The 17,861-nt window shown below is 50.2% G+C and overlaps 1 protein-coding gene across 1 annotated transcript; it reads right to left on the reverse strand.

Annotated features, from left to right (window-relative positions):
• Window positions 1-264: 264 nt before the first annotated feature.
• Window positions 265-15,743, reverse strand: LOC133360173 (stomatin-like). The gene is made up of 7 exons (XM_061578782.1): window positions 15,558-15,743; window positions 9,230-9,333; window positions 7,707-7,779; window positions 5,423-5,505; window positions 2,301-2,504; window positions 1,991-2,125; window positions 265-1,210 (listed from the first exon to the last, which is right to left on the reverse strand). Exons 1-7 carry the CDS (start codon window positions 15,637-15,639, stop codon window positions 1,007-1,009), a joined length of 885 nt encoding a protein of 294 aa, XP_061434766.1. The 5' UTR covers window positions 15,640-15,743; the 3' UTR covers window positions 265-1,006.
• Between the last annotated feature and the right edge of the window lie 2,118 nt (window positions 15,744-17,861).

Genomic DNA, 17,861 nt, shown 5'->3' on the forward strand with positions numbered 1-17,861 from the left:
ATGAGAAGGCTTACCGCAGCCTTCGCTGAAGCGACGAGTGCTGGTCGCGGGTTGCTGAGGAAATGGCAATGCCATTGGTACCTCATTTGCCAGAAAAAAATATAATTTTTTTTTACCCTTCTATCTGGCAACAAAACTGACACCTTTTTTACGAGGAGTCATGTTTGCATAGACCGCAATACCTGCAGTCATAATGCAAACAAAAAACATAACTCTGATAATGTATGCACTGTTATGTTTTTTGTTTGCATTATGACTGCAGGTATTGTGGTCTATGCAAACATGACTCCTCGTAAAAAAGGTGTCAGTTTTGTTGCCAGATTAAAGGGTAAAAAAACAATTATGGAAATGGCAACGGTTGATCAATAAAAATATATACTATGGCGTGCCTGGATTTTTTTCCGTGGCACGCCAGTCGTATAGCACCGAAATCGGGTTGCCACATGTCCGAGCTTGATCTCAGCAGTACAGGAGAAATGGCATGATCTGTGTTCAGGTGGCAGAAGGAATTTAATTGTCTGAGACCTGGTGTCAACGTGACAACTGCCAGACAGACACGCAAAAGCCACGATCCACCGGGGGAAACTTTAGGTCAACCGTTGCCAGCAGTTGGCACCGGCAATGGTGACTGCAGCGCTTCCCATTGTAAAAATCTCGTTGCTAAGCAGATCAAGGATGACATTTTTGATTTGTTACCCACAGCGGATTTCGTCCGCTCCTCCTTTAAACGAGTGAAGAAGTGAAGGTGGGCCAACCGGGACAGTGGCATCCAATGAGATCGAAGACAGAGGTCACGTGACTTGCTGCCTGACGTCACACACACTCTTCATTTGGCAAAAATGGCGGCTTCAACTCTGAGTGGGATCTGGACGTGGTATGATGGTGTGATGGTGCGATGTGATGGTGCGGCATGATGACGTCGTGGGTGAGATGGTGCGGAGGGTGTGACAGTGTGGGTGGAGTGTGATGGTGTGGTGTGGAGGGGGGGTGGGCATCCGAACGCGCCTCAAGAGGCGGCGGCGGTGGGCGTCACGAACCCGCGCAGCAGTTCCACGGGCAGCGGAAACACAATGGTGGAGTTGTGTTCCGCGGCGATGGCGTTCAGCGTCTGCAGGTAGCGCAGCTGCATCGCGTTCGGCGCCTCGGCCATCACCATCGCCGCCTCCTTCAGCGCCCGCGACGCGTCGCGCTCGCCCTCCGCCGCGATCACCTGTGCGTGGGGAAGGTCATGGGGGATGGTGGGGTCACGTGGAGATCATGTACTAGCTGGCGGTCGTACGGGGCAGGGTCACGCGGGTGGCGGAGGGAGGGGGGCACGGCAGGTGGCAGGCGTTGATTGGTCCCGAGCTCTGCTGGGGTATTGTGGTGACGTGCTGAACAGCTGGACCTGAAGAGTGACCAACATAGGAAGTAAGAAAGTAAGACAAAGGTTGCGTAGAGAAGAAGACCCCGATGCAGGCAGTGGTGAGCAGGAAACTGGCAGTATTTGGACACGTATGTAGGATGCACAACAACAGTAACATTGAAGGTGTGTTGTTGTTGTTGTTGTTCGGAAAAATGTAAGGAACCGGAAATTGAGGAAGACTCGAACAGAGAATGGCCAGAATTACGTGTCACTACTTGAGCATATTGGCACAAGACAAAGGCGAAAGTGGAAACAAATGACGAAATGTGCAGTGGACACTTATGGGCAATCTGCCCATAGATCGTGATGATGATGATGACGATACTGAACTTTACTGCAGGGTGCTGCACAATTATGACGATAGCCCGAGGCAAACTGAGCACTAGTGCGGGTTTTGCGTTCGGAAAAGGTGTCAACCCTAGCGGTAGGCCTCCTGTGGCCGTGGGCCGTGTGAAGTAAAATCACCGGCCGAGGGTTCCCAAATCATCTGGCTATGGGTGCTGCGTCGATGCGGGGTCTAAAATGGGGGGGGGGGGGGGGGGGTTCAAGGCCCCCCCCCCCCCACGTCGCGGAGTGGCAAGTCACCTTGGCGCGTGCCTCCCTCGTCGCCTCGGCCTCGGCCGCCATGACACGCTGCATTTGCTGGGGCAGCTTGATGTCGGTGATCTCCACGCGCTCAACCTTGATGCCCCAGGAGTCCGTAGCGTCGTCCAGATTCATCTGCAGGGAGGAGAAGGGGGGCGCGGGGAGAGTGGAGATGCGAGATGGGAGGAGGCGTGGGGAGAGTGGAGATGCAAGCAGATGGGAGTAGGCGCGGCGAGATGGGAGACACGAGCAGGTGTACGGTGAGCGTACCTGCGTGGCGAGTGCACGACGGGTCTGACGGGGAGCTCACCTGCATGGCGTGTGCGAGCTCGGAGCGGTCGGACAGGATCTCGGAGAGCGTGCGCGTGCCCAGCGCGTTGCGCAGCGTGGTCTGCGCGAGGATGCGAGTCGCGGCGTGCGCGTCCGACACGTTGGCCACCGACATGATGGCGTCGGCCACGCGGTAGTACACCACGCCGTCCACCGCCACCGTCACCGAGTCCTTTGTCAGGATCTGCCGGGTGGAGGGGAGTGGGGGGGGTGGGTTCATCCGTCGGCCGGCCCGTCGGTGCAGCGTGCCGCTAGAGCGGTAAAATACTCTGAAGAGGCATTTTTATTAATTCGGTTAAAAAAAAAAAAACTCAATATTTCAAGGGGAAAACCGGAGGAGCCGGAGAAAAATACACGTGATGATGACCAGCGAGTATCATCAAGCTCAGGATCGAACCCACGAGCTCCTGTATACCAGGCGAGGTAGTTAACATCTCGTCACAATCTTGCAATGCTGCCGTTTAACAAGCAAATGAATAAAACCACGGGTCGTGACCATGACAGTAACAAACGTGAATTGTGAGTTGCACCCCTATTGCGCATGGTAGAAAGCGTGGGGCGTGTGTTTGCCAATGCCAGTTATATTGTGGGGAGTTTTTTTTGTTTTTAAATCCTTTATATTAAGTTCACTTGCTTGCTTGCGCGCTTACGACCGTGCAAATCTTTCGGTCGTTTTTTAACCCACTTCCCGTGATCCAATCGAGCTGACATTGTGCACACAGACTCGTTGTGCGTGACAATGTCTTTTCGTGAAAATATTTTTCTTAAATTTTACACTTTTTAGGTAAAATTTTTTTTTAATTAATTACCAATTGCTTAATGGTGGCAGGCAATCATCTGACCCATAGGTGGCAGCCATCTCAAGCCAGAGGACGAGAGGACTCTAGCCGCCCGTTTCAAAGACCAATGTGGCCTGGGTTTTGGCCCATTGAACACGCATATAAAGGATTTATAGTGAAAAACTTTGTTCTTACGGGTTAATTTTTTTAAGCTATTGGAGGCAACTGGAGAACGCAGAGAAACCCCATTCATGACAGGAGAGCATCCAAACTCCACACAAGCAGCTGCCCAAGTCGCAAAATGAAACCCCCGTCCTTCGTGTGCTGCGAGGCATACGAGTTTATCCACCCCCGCGCCGCACCTGGGAATTATTTTACGTGACCCATGCAGCCAGCAGGGATTGGCGGATGAATTGACAAAGAGCAGAACGGATTCTTGAGTGAGAATGGACACTGCCCGGATACTGCCCCACACCAAGGCTGGACTGAATGTGTCTTGTGTTCAAACTTAATTTGGAGCTTTCGTGACTGCAGGAATAATTCTTTGGTTCTTTCGGTAAAGTCACGTATAAAGATAAAATAATAAATTAAATTAAATACTAGCATACGACGTTTCGATTGCAACACAAGCAACACAAGCAATCGAAACGTCGTATGCTAGTATTTAATTTAATTTATTATTTTATCTTTATACGTGACTTTACCGAAAGAACCAAAGAATGTCTTGTGTTCATTGCAGACACAAAGTGCTTGCCGCAAGTGAACCACAAGACCTCGCTGATCTCGTGAAGGAGCATAAACCATCATCACGCGACACTCCGCTCATCCTCGCAGCAGCAGTGGCTTTCGGCTAGCCACCGGAAACAAAGACGGTCACCACATCGCACGCTTTATGATGCACTTCTGCGGCCATCTCGAACGCTCTACCTTCCGATGTTAGTGGGTGTCACTTGCGCGAAACACTTTTAAATCTAAAATTAAAACTAATTGATTTAGAACTCTTCATTTTGGAGCTTTCGTGACTGCAGGAATTATTCTTTGGTCTTTTCGGTTAAGTCACGTCTAAAGATAAAATAATAAATTAAATAATAGCATATTACGACGTTTCGATTGCAACACAAGCAATCATCATCAGGCATAAAAGAAATAGCAACAAAAATCTAACTAGAAAACTATAGACAGACACGCAAGCAGACAGACATCACAAGGACACACAGAGAGAGAACACATATCGGCACAAAGAGAGAGGTCGTTTCTGTGACGGGGCCTTAAATTTGTAATAAAGGACTCGTTCACTGTGTCTGTCTCCGTTGTTCTTTATTCTGGTTCCTCTACACTTGTCCCACACGGCCCTCGCTCAGAGCCTCTCCGCTCGGCAGCTCGATGCTGCCTTCGCTCCCGTAGCCTCTCCCCACTCCGATGCAGCTCCCCCGCTGCTGCTCGTCCCTCCGTGCTCGGTCACCGCTGGCCGACGGTGCCGAGTCTCACTCCCTGTGTGGCGATCTCGCCACTCTCCAACCTCCGCCCTGCGTGGCCTCACTCTATCTCAATCCCCAACTCTCTCTCGTCTCTTCCGGTTTCTCCCCCTTAAGACTTGATCCCTCTCTCCCACGTGACCTAACTCCTCCCCCCGTGACGTCATATCCGCGAGGCCGTTTACGCCCGCATTACAAATTTATTATTTAGAACTGCTTTTTGCGCTTCGTTTTTGTCCTTCCCCGCACCTCCGCTCAGCACGGTTGGCTACGTACGGTGCGAAAAAAGGTTTAAATGTAATTTTTGTACAACTGAGAGATGATCGGCGTAAAGTCTCGTTTGCCGCGGTGACCTGGGTAGAATAACGCCGCTGTTGACGTGTGAAGCGTAGGGAACCACTTGCCAACGGGGAAGTGAACCGGAACCGGCATGATCAACACAATTACCTTAGGCCCAGAGGTGGAAAACGGGTTTTGATTCCTTACCCGTACCCGGCCGCACCAGGGTACCCGTACCCATACCCGATATCCGGCTATCCGTACCCGGCCGAGTATCGAGTAGGGTACGGGTACCCGATTGCGACCTCTGGGATGAAGCCATGTTGCAGGCGCGGGTGGGTTGATTCTAGGAACTTGAATTGTGAGAAGAGACAAGACGTTGGGAAATGAGTGACAAACGGTGACTCACCAGTGACTCACGGCCTACCCGTACCCGGCCGCACCAGGGTCGCAAACGGCTACCCGTACCCGGCTGGGTATGGGTAGCCGGGTATCGGGTAGGGTACGGGTATCGGGTACCCGATTGCGACCTCTGCTTAGGCCCAACTCCCAGTCACTCATTCACGTACCTCCTGGGGCGGGATGTCAAACGTGATGGTTCGCATATCGATCCGTATAAACGTGTCCGTGCAAGGAACCACCCAGAAGAGCCCTGCACACACAAAGACAAAGATCCCTCGTGTAGCCTGTAACAGACTGTTGGGGCAAGTGCTGTTAGTGACTAGCACCTATGAAGGCCAGCACGGCACACGAGGGGGTGGGTGGCCAGCACAACGCCCGGCAAGCCTTTGTCTCCCCCAGTGACGATGTTTGCTACACACCGCACCAGGTACTCATTTGAGGCTGAGTCGACCTAGGGGAGGCCCAGAACCGGTTCAGATATTCGTCACTGGTAGCCATGAGCGGGAATCGAACTCGGGGGGCCGGGTTCGTAGCGCAGCGTAGCGCTAAACGCTACGCTACACACACACTCACGGACAAGGTCCCTCATTTAGCCTTCAAGAGACTGTTGGGGAAATTGCTATTAGCTCAGTCGCACTTATGAAGGCCTGGCACGGCGCAAGTGAATCTGAATGAGAAATTCTAGATTTGAAGCTTTCGTGACTGCAAGAAATCATATTCTTAGGTTTTTTTCGGTAAAGTCACGTAGGTAAAAAATTTTAATTAATAAAAGTAAAATAAAAAATAAAATAAAAATTACGACGTTTCGGAGGCAACACAAGCATCCGTCTTCAGGTGGTACCGTCACAGCACGATTGCTGTATCAAGTAAATGATACGCTTGCTGTATCACTTGATACAGCTGTATCACTTGATACAGCAATCGTGCTGTGACGGTTCCACCTGAAGACGGAAGCTTGTGTTGCCTCCGAAACGTCGTAATTTTTTTTTATTTTACTTTTATTAATTTTATTTTTTTACCTAAGTAACTTTACCGAAAAAACCTAAAACTGAATGAGAAACTTTACTTACTACACTGAAAGAATCCGATGAGCTATGAAGCACTTCTTCACATCAATTTTCTTCACAGTTTACAATAGAACTACTCCCCTCATATACACACAACTCATATTCAACTTACATGAACGCAATTTGTTTCTGTTAGCTTGAGTCTCTCTCTCTCTCTCTGGTTCGTGCCCTTCGAGTGTGCTGTTCATTTGTACGTTTTAATACTGGTAGGAACCACCTGGTTCCACCAGCCCACAGGGGATTATTGTGTTCGTCCGTCGTGCATCAAAAAATGGGAGGGGTGGGGCTGGGTGGAGAGGGGAGGGTGGGGAGGGGCTGGGTGGGGAGGGAGGGGAGGGGCTGGGTGGGGAGGGTGGGGAGGGGCTGGGTGGGGAGGGTGGGGCTGGGTAGGAGGAGGTTGGGGAGGGGCTGGGTGGGGAGGGGCTGGTCACCCCGTGGTGCCCTTATAAAACTCAACGTTTAACCTACTCACGCCGGCTTGTGCCCGCCCTCAAAGTCGGGCATATTTGAGGAATACGCCACGCCGCCGTTGACCCTGGCCATTGACCGAGCAACCCGACGTTCCTACCAGCTCCCTCCGCAGGAATGTGTTAAAAAATACTGCTTTCAAAAAAATTATAACGCAAAAGACGGAGGACATCCCTGTCACATGCCTAGGTGAGCAGGCTTTGGCTCACTCAGCCACACAACTTTACCATGCCCACCATCATGAAGGTCTTTAAAGACGAGCAAAAGGGTCAGGGACCCCCGAAAGCATGAAGAATAACCCAGAACCCTGGTCAACTTATGTCATCATAGGCCTTGACCACGTCAACAAAGCAGAGATATATGCCCTGTTGTAGCAGTCGTGGTGGTGAGCGTGTTGCGAGAAAGACGTGGTGGTGAGCGTGGTGGTGAGTGTGGTGGTGAGGGTGGTGGTGAGTGTGGTGGTGATCGTGGTGAGGGGACGTGGTGGTGAGCGTGGTGGTGAGCGTGGTGTTGAGCGTGGTGGTGAGCGTGGTGGTGAGTGTGGTGGTGAGCGTGGTGGTGAGTGTGGTGGTGAGCGTGGTGTTGAGCGCGGTGGTGAGTGTGGTGGTGAGTGTGGTGGTGAGCGCGGTGGTGAGCGTGGTGGTGAGCGTGGTGGTGAGCGCGGTGGTGAGCGTGGTGGTGAGTGTGGTGGTGAGCGTGGTGGTGAGCGTGGTGAGAGGACGTGGTGGTGAGCGTGGTGAGAGGACGTGGTGGTGAGCGTGGCGGTGAGCGCGGTGAAAGAAAGACACTGTGGTGGTGGTGAGTGCGGTGAGAGGACGTGGTGGTGGTGAGCGTGGTTGTGAGCGTGGTGGTGAGCGCGGTGAAAGAAAGACACTGTGGTGGTGAGTGTGGTGAGTGTGGTGTGTGCGGTGCTCACCGGGGCCGCGTGCCCGTCCCGGCAAGATGCGTCCCAGGCGGAAGATGACGGCGCGCTCGTACTGCTGCACGATCTACACAGCGGGGAGCACGGAGTCGGAGCAGGAGTGGGTGGTGTCACAGAGGGAGCCTCGTGAAGGACGCTGCTGCTGCTACTGGGCAGCTGGGAGGCTGTTACCCTCCAACGGAGGGCAGAGGAGCGACGCTCACAACAACGAGCGGAGCGGCCAGGTGGCTAAAACGCAGCGAGTTGGCACAGTAGGGGGGCACAGCTGGTGCATCTGCCAGTCGTCTCAGCCAACCCACGGCACCTGGGTCTGTCCCTTGATCCTCCTGCCAGCGAGCCTTCGACAACTTCATGTGGTTTAAAAATCCTTTATATTAAGTTCGCTTGCTTGCTTGCGTGCTTGCTTGCTTGCTTACGACCGTGCAAATCTTTCGGTCGTTTTTTAACCCAATCGAGCTGACATTTTCCACACAGACTCGTTGTGCGTGACAATTAATTTTCGTGAAATTTTTTTCCAAAAATGTTACACTGTTTAGGGGAAAATAAATAAATATTTAATTACCAATTGCTTAATACTGGCAGACAATCATCTGACCCATAGGTGGCAGCCATCTCAAGCCAGAGGACGAGAGGACTCTAGCCGCCATGCATATAAAGGATTTAGAGTGAAAAACTTTGTTTTTACGGGTTAATTTTTTACCCTTTCAACTGGTACTTGTATAAAGGTGTCAGTTTTTGTACCAGTTGAAAGGGTAAAAAATTATCACTATGAGATGGCGTGTGTCGTGCTGTTGTGATGTCACGGCGCGATGGAGTGAAGCCCATCAGCGCTGAGCAAACGAGACGCTATTCATTGGCCAGACAGACAGAGGGAGAGAAATCTCCATCGGCCCGTGCCATCCCCCCACATCCGCTCACGGTTTCATGCGTCGCCTGCGACGGCTGCCAGATTCAGTTGCCCTGGTTCGGCCCCAGGTTCATCACCACCCGAAAGAGGGCGAGCGAGCGAGCGAGCGATCGTGGGTGGCAGAGGTCGCAAACGGGTTTTGATTCCTTACCCGTACCCGGCCGCACCAGGGTCGCAAATGGGTACCCGTACCCTACCCGAAATGAGTGACAAACGGCTACTCACTAGTGACTCACGGCCTACCCGTACCCGGCCGCACCAGTGTCGCAAACGGGTACCCGTACCCTACCCGTACCCTACCTGTACCCGGCCGGGTATCGGCTAGGGTACGGGTACGGGTACCCGATTGCGACCTCTGGGATGAAGCCATGTTGCAGGCGCGGGTGGGTTGATTCTAGGAAACTTGAATTGTGAGAAGAGACAAGACGTTGGGAAATGAGTGACAAACGGTTACTCACCAGTGACTCACGGCCTACCCGTACCCGTACCCGGCCGGGTACGGCTAGCCGTGTATCGGGTAGGGTACGGGTATCGGGTACCCGGTTGCGACCTCTGGTGGGTGGGCAGGCGGGCGAGAAGGTGGGGGGAGGGGGGGGATTGGTAGGCCAACCTTGATGCTGCAGAAGATGGAGAGTGGCAGGGTGAGGATGACGAGCAGGAGGGAGAAGGCGGCCAGGAGACACTCGCAGCAGCCGGCTCTGCCCTGCTCACTCCCTGCACGACACGGACAACGGACGTCGTGGGTTCAATCCTGACCCTGACGCCTGCTGCTGTGTATTTGGAGTGTGTGTGTCTCTCTCATCATCATCACGGTGGCTAGGAGATGTTGACTACCTCGTCTGGTGTGCAGGAGGTTGTGGGTTCCATCCCGACCCTGACGCCTGCTGCTGTATATTTGGAGTTTGCGTGTCTCTCACCATCATCACGGTGGCTAGGAGATGTTGACTACCTCGCCTGGTGTACAGGAGGTCGTGGGTTCGATCCCAACCCTGACCCCTGCTGCTGTATATTTGAAATCCGAGTGTCTATCTCTCTCTCCCTGTGGTCGCGTGGATTTTCCTCCAGGTCACGCGTTCAGAGTATCTGGCTACTGCCACACATTTCCACACGACAACGATGATGATGATAATCCACATTAGTTGAGTTACCATCTGTGATAGCCAGTTGGCTTCTGAAAAAGAGCCACCTGTTATAGCTCAGTGGGCCTTTCGTGGTCAAATAAAACAATCAATATAGAGTTTAGTTTCGAATAGGAGTGAGGTAACGGGTGAGGTAACGGTGAGGTAACTGGTGAGATAACGGGTGAGGTAACGTGTGAGGTAACGTGTGAGGTAACGGTGAGGTAACGTGTGAGGTAACGTGTGAGGTAACGGTGAGGTAACGGTGAGGTAACGGGTGAGGTAACGGTGAGGTAACAGGTGAGGTAACGGTGAGGTAACGGGTGAGGTAACGGTGAGGTAACGGTGAGGTAGCGGGTGAGGTAACGGATAAGGTAACGGGTGAGGTAACGGGTGAGGTAACGGGTTAAGTAACGAGTGAGGTAACGGTGAGGTAACGGTGAGGTAACGAGTGAGGTAACGGGTGAGGGTAACATATGAGGTAACAGGTGAGGTAACGGATGAGGTAACGGGTGAGGGTAACTAATGAGGTAACGGGTGAGGTAACGGGTGAGGTAGGGGATGAGGTAACAGATAAGGTAACGGGTGAGGTAACGGTGAGGTAACGAGTTAGAGTAACGGGTGGGGTAATGGGTGAGGTAACGGTGAGGTAACGGATGAGGTAGGGGATGAGGTAACGGGTGGGGTAACGGGTGAGGTAACGGTGAGGTAACGAGTGAGGTAACGGTGAGGTAACGGTGAGGTAACGGGTGAGGTAACGGGTTAGAGTAACGGGTGAGGTAACGAGAGAGTAACGGTGAGGTAACGGTGAGGTAACGGGTAAGGTAACGGGTGAGGTAACGGTGAGGTAACGGGTGAGGTAACGGTGAGGTAACGAGTGAGGTAACGGATAAGGGTAACGGCTGAGGTAACGGGTTAGGGTAACTAATGAGGTAACGGGTGGGGTAACTGGTGGGGTAACTGGCGAGGTAACGGGTGACGTAACGGGTGGGGTAACGGGTGAGGTAACGAGTGAGGTAACAGATAAGGTAACGGGTGAGGTAACGGGTGAGGTAACGAGTGAGGTAACAGATAAGGTAACGGGTGAGGTAACGGCTGAGGTAACGGGTGAGGTAACGGGTGAGGTAACGAGAGGTAACGGGTGAGGTAACGAGTGAGGTAACGATTGAGATTAACGGGTGAGGTAACAGGTGAGGTAACGAGAGAGTAACGGGTGAGGTAACGAGTGAGAGTAACGGGTGAGGTAACGGGCGAGGTAACGGGTGAGGTAACGAGTGAGGTAACGGATAAGGTAACGGATAAGGTAACGGGTGAGGTAACGAGAGGTAACGAGAGAGTAACGGGTGAGGGTAACGGGTCAGGTAACGGGTGAGGTAACGGTGAGGTAACGGGTGAGGTAACGGGTGGGGTAACGGGTGGGGTAACTGGTGAGGTAACGGGTGAGGTAACGAGTGAGGTAACGGCTGAGGTAACGGGTGAGAGTAACAGTGGGGTAACGGATGAGAGTAACGGGTGAGGTAACGGGTGGGGTAACGGGTGAGGTAACGGGTGAGAGTAACGGTGAGGACGAGGGGGGGGGGTCAAAAATCCTCCAAAATCGCGTGACGTCATTTATGGACGGCCCCTAAATGGATGCCCCCCCCCCTCCCCCCTGCGCTCCCATACAACGGGCGCCATTTTTTGGCGGGAAAACCGACGGCGCGCCCTCACGGCATCGTTGCAGCCGTAACAGGCGGCACTTTTAAGTCTAGATTTGAAGCTTTCGTGACCGCAATGATTCGTATTCTTAGTTTTTTTAGGTAAAGTCACGTAGGTAAAAAATTTTAATAAAATAAAATAAAAATCACGACGTTTTTGAGGCAACACAAGTCTTCAGGTGGAACCGTCGCAGCCTACGACAGCTGTATCTATCAAGTAAATATACGGCACACTTTTTATTAATATGGTAAGGTGAGGCTTAAGACTAAGAATAGAATGCATAACAAAAGGCTGAGCCTTTGTTATGTAGATGAACTTTTATTGTTAGCGAGCGCCTATTAAGGCCGGCTCGGTACACTAGGAACGTGAGTGGGTGGGCAACAACCACTGTACACCGCACTACGTTTGAGGCCGAGTCGACCTAGGGGAGGCCCAGTTCTGATAATCGGCCGTGAACGGGAATCGAACTCGGGTGGCCGGGTTCGTAGCGTGGCGCTAACCGCTGTCCCACCGCTCGCCACGCACACGCAACGTGATAAGCCACATTCTACTAAGGCATAACAGATGCGAACACAATACAATAACACGAAACAATACGCTTACACGCAACGCAATAACAAATTATGCTACCACATTATAACAGATACGAACACATTACAATAACACACTAATGCACACTAACACAATGCATACATTCTACGAACACAATGGCGCATACGAACACACACAACAACAACAATAACAGTACACACACAATGCACTAACACACAACAACAACACACCAATAACAGTACACACACAATGCACTAACACACAACAATAACAGTACACACTAACACAATGCACTAACACACAACAACAACACAACAATAACAGTACACACTAACACAATGCACTAACACACAACAACAACAACAATAACAGTACACACTAACACACACAACAACACAACAATAACAGTACACCCTAACACAACAACAACACAATAACAGTACACACTAACACAATGCACTAACACACAACAACAACAACAATAACAGTACACACTAACACACACAACAACACAACAATAACAGTACACCCTAACACAACAACAACACAATAACAGTACACACTAACACAATGCACTAACACAACAACACAACTATAACAGTACACACTAACACACAACACAATAACAGTACACACACAATGCACTAACACACAACAACAACACAACAATAACAGTACACACTAACACACAACAACACAACAATAACAGTACACACTAACACAATGCACTAACACACACAACAACACAACAATAACAGTATACACTAACACAATGCACTAACACAACAATAACAGTACACACACAATGCACTAACACAACAACACAACAATAACAGTACACACTAACACAATGCACTAACACAACAACAACACAACAATAACAATGCACTAACACAACAACAACAACACAATAATAGTACACTAACAATGCACTAACACACAACAACAATAACAGTACACACTAACACACAACAACAACACAATAACAGTACACACACAATGCACTAACACACAACAACACAACAATAACAGTACACACTAACACACAACAACAACAACACAATAACAGTACACACTAACACAATTCACTAACACACAACAACAACACAACAATAACAGTACACACTAACACAATGCACTAACACACAACAACAACAACACAACAATAGTACACACTAACACAATGCACTAACACAACAACAATAACAGTACACACTAACACAATGCACTAACACACACAACACAACAATAACAGTACACACACAATGCACTAATACACAACAACAACACAACAATAACAGTACACACTAACACAATGCACTGACACAACAACACAACAATAACAGTACACACTAACACAATGCACTAACACAACAATAACAGTACACACTAACACAATGCACTAACAACAATAACAGTACACACTAACACAATGCACTAACAACAATAACAGTACACACTAACACAATGCACTAACACAACAATAATAGTACACCCTAACACACAACACAATAACAGTACACACTAACACAACACAACAATAACAGTACACAATGCACTAACACACACAACAACAATAACAACAACAGGCTCCTTGCACGCCTTCACACAGCTCCGTGTTGACAATTGAGCATCAACATCAACAACATTAAATCAAGATTTAACGCGGAGCCTTTCGCGAACAACATCAGACATCATTAGTATTATAGTACCCTATGAGCAGAGCATGCAGATGATTAACCATACACAACTACCACCACGACATTCCAAACCTGTCAACCCATTATCAATGCCTCTTACCCTATTACAGACCTTATAGGTCCACCCGTGCCCCTTATAATCTCAACGTTTATCCTATAAATTCCCATCACAAGGAGAGAAACACACGAATCATATATTGTGTGTTGCCCGCATTGAAACGCCTCTGTACACCGCGTGGAGCTTAAAACTAAATGTACCTGCTGCACAAGAACACGTGGCTAAACCCGTGATGGATTGACGGCTATGGACAATTAACCACAACATTAGCCACAACAACATTAGCCACAACAACATTAACCACCACAACATTAGCCACAACAACATTAGCCACAACAACATTAACCACCACAACATTAGCCACAACAACATTAACCACCGCAACATCAACCACCACAACATTAACCACAACATTAACCACAACATTAACCACAACATTAACCACCACAACATTAACCACAACATTAACCACCGCAACATCAACCACCACAACATTAACCACAACATCAACCACCACCACATCAACCACCACCACATCAACCACCACAACATTAGCCACAACATCAACCACCACCACAACATTAGCCACAACATCAACCACCACAACATTAGCCACAACATCAACCACCACCACATCAACCACCACCACATCAACCACCACAACATTAGCCACAACATCAACCACCACCACAACATTAGCCACAACATCAACCACAACCGCGCGGCTGGGACAAAGCCTCACAATCTCTTGTCAGCGTGGGTCGATAAATAACGGTGATGCAATGAGAGCGGCGCGATTGAGTGATGATGATGGTGGTGGTGATGATGGTGGTGGTGATGATGGTGGTGGTGATGATGGTGGTGATGATGGTGGTGATGATGGTGGTGATGATGATGGTGGTGATGGTGGTGATGGTGGTGGTGATGGTGATGATGGTGGTGATGATGATGGTGGTGGTGGTGGTGGTGATGGTGGTGGTGATGATGATGGTGGTGATGATGGTGGTGGTGATGGTGGTGATGATGGTGGTGATGGTGATGATGGTGGTGATGATGATGGTGGTGGTGGTGGTGATGGTGGTGGTGATGGTGATGATGGTGGTGATGATGGTGTTGGTGATGGTGGTGATGATGATGGTGGTGATGATGATGGTGGTGGTGGTGGTGATGATGGTGGTGATGATGGTGGTGGTGATGATGGTGGTGATGGTGTTGATGATGGTGGTGGTGATGATGGTGGTGATGATGGTGGTGATGGTGATGATGGTGGTGATGGTGATGATGGTGGTGATGATGGTGATGGTGGTGATGATGATGGTGGTGGTGATGATGGTGGTGATGGTGGTGGTGGTGATGATGGTGGTGGTGATGGTGGTGATGGTGGTGGTGATGGTGATGATGGTGGTGATGATGGTGGTGATGATGGTGATGATGGTGGTGGTGATGATGGTGGCGATGATGATGGTGATGATGATGATGGTGATGATGGCGATGATGATGGTGATGATGATGGTGGTGGTGGTGATGGTGGTGATGATGGTGGTGATGATGATGGTGGTGATGATGATGGTGGTGATGATGGTGATGATGATGGTGGTGATGGTGGTGATGGTGGTGATGATGGTGGTGGTGATGATGGTGATGATGATGGTAGTGATGATGATGGTGGTGATGATCATGGTGATAATGGCGATGATGGTGGTGATGATGATGATGGTAGTGATGATGATGGTGGTGGTGATGATCATGGTGATAATGGCGATGATGATGATGATGCTTCCCCACCACCACCTCCTTCCTCCCATCTCTCACCGCCCTCTCCCTTGCCGCTATCTCGCTCGGGCTCGGTGCTCAGCGGCATCGCCTCGACAGCAGCGTGTGGAGCAGCCATCATCTCGTGCCTCTCTCTTCTCAGTCTTCTTCTCTCTCTGCTCTCCCTCCTCCTCCTGCTGCTGCTGCTCCCCCTCCCCGCCGAACTCTCCCGCCACTCACACGCGTTCCGTACAGTGCGATGGGGTTGGTGGTTGGGTTTGGTGGTGGTGGTGGGTGGTGGGTGGTGGTGGTGGGTGGTGGTGGGTGGTGGTGGTGGGTGGTGATGGTGGTGGGTGGTGGGTGGTGATGGTGGTGGGTGGTGGTGGTGGGTGGTGATGGTGGTGGGTGATGGTGGGTGGTGTTGGTGGTGGTGGTGGGTGGTGGTGGGTGATGGTGGTGGCTGGTGGTGGGTGGTGGTGGGTGGTGTTGGTGGTGGTGTTGGTGGTGGGTGGGTGGTGGGTGGTGGTGGTGTTGGTGGTGGTGGTGGGTGGTGGTGGTGGGTGATGGTGGTGGGTGGTGGGGGGGTGGTGGTGGTGGGTGGTGGTGGTGGTTGGGTTTGGTGGTGGTGGGTGGTGGTGGGTGATGGTGGTGGCTGGTGGTGGCTGGTGGTGGGTGGTGTTGGTGGTGGTGTTTGTGGTGGTGAGTGGTGGTGGGTGGTGGTGGTGTTGGTGGGTGGTGGTGGTGGGTGGTGGTGGTGGTGGGTGGTGGTGGTGGGTGGTGATGGGTGGTGGTGGGTGGTGATGGGTGGTGGTGGTGGGAGCCATTCCTTGGCACGCAATCCCGTTATATCACATCCACCATCGTCACCACCGCCACGATAACACGCACAGAGTGTTTCCCGTGCCCACAAATGTACCGCGCACAAGGGAGGGAAGCCATCCGTGGGCCATCATCACGCGACAAATCCGCTGATTTTGGGGGGGCTGCTCGGACATCGAACGAAAAGGGGGGCGATGGTTACCGCTGCGTTCAAGACGCGCTGCTTCTCGGCCGGCCGTCTGGAACGCTCTTCCCGTCCGATTGTTAGGAAGCCCACTTTGAAATCATCGTCGTCTAGATTGTCAAAACTCATTTCTTTAGAACTGCCTTTGTGTGCGTGTTTAGGTTGTTGTTACGTACGGTGCAAAATAAGTTCAACACACAAAGGCACATCGGCACCTCCTGCTGCTGATGCTGGGTGGTGGAGATTCTCTGGGAATGATGGGACCTTGTGATCATGATGATAATGGGACCCCCGTGATCATGATGATAATGAAATCTTGTGATCATGATGATGATGGGACCTCGTGAACATGAAGATAATTAAATCTTGTGATCATGATGATGATGGGACCCCCGTGATCATGATGATAATGAAATCTTGTGATCATGATGATGATGGGACCTCGTGATTATGATGATAATTAAATCTTGTGATCATGATGATGATGGGACCTTGTGATCATGATGATAATTAAATCTTGTGATCATGATGATGATGGGACCTCGTGATCATAATGATAATTAAATCTTGTGATCATGATGATACTGGGACCTCGTGATTATGATAAATGGATCTCGTGATCATGATGACAATGGGATCTCGTTATTATGATAATCGGATCTCGTGATCATGATGATACTGGGACCTCGTGATTATGATGATAATTAAATCTTGTGATCATGATGATAATGGGACCTCGTGATTATGATAAACGGATCTCGTGATCATGATAATAATGGGACCTTGTGATCATGATGATGCGACCTCGTGTGAGAATTGTGTGACCTGAATTTTTTTTTTACCAGGTACGACTGACTGAGCTATTAGCTTTTTCCAGAAGCGACCTGGCCACAAGTGATAGTTAAACGGAGTGGCTTGTCATCGTGTGGAAATGTATAGCGGTAGTCAAATATTCTAAACTAAATGTGGAGGGGAAAACCGGAGGACCCGGAAAAAAAAATCACACCACCACAGGGAGAGAGCACACATGTCAAACACCAAATATACAGCAGCAGGCGTTATGGTCGGGATCTAACCCACGACCTCCTGTATACGAGGCGAGGTAGTTCATTCTAGATTTGAAGCTTTCGTGACTGCAAGGATTCATATTCTTAGGTTTTTTTCGGTAAAGTCACGTAGGTAAAACATTAAAATTAATAAAAGTAAAATAAAATAAAAATCACGACGTTTCGGAGGCAACACAAGCTTCCGTCTTCAGGTGGAACCGTCACAGCCACGACAGCCGTATCAAGTAAATGAGAGAGGTAGCTCCTGCAATCTCTCATTTACTTGATACAGCAATCGTGGCTGTGACGGTTCCA

This window comes from Lethenteron reissneri, chromosome 67 (genome assembly GCF_015708825.2).
Source record: "Lethenteron reissneri isolate LAM-NWPU_2019-01 chromosome 67, ASM1570882v1, whole genome shotgun sequence".
Lineage (NCBI taxonomy): Eukaryota > Metazoa > Chordata > Hyperoartia > Petromyzontiformes > Petromyzontidae > Lethenteron > Lethenteron reissneri.

Excerpts from the sequence above, each read along its gene's own strand:
- LOC133360173 (XM_061578782.1), bottom strand. The coding sequence starts at position 15,639 with ATGATGGCTGCTCCACACGCTGCTGTCGAGGCGATGCCGCTGAGCACC. Across the intron at positions 7,780-9,229 it reads CCATCTTCTGCAGCATCAAG|ATCGTGCAGCAGTACGAGCG; the intron begins GTTGGCCTACCA and ends CCCGCTGTGTAG. Across the intron at positions 5,506-7,706 it reads GGGACGGGCACGCGGCCCCG|GGCTCTTCTGGGTGGTTCCT; the intron begins GTGAGCACCGCA and ends TTGTGTGTGCAG.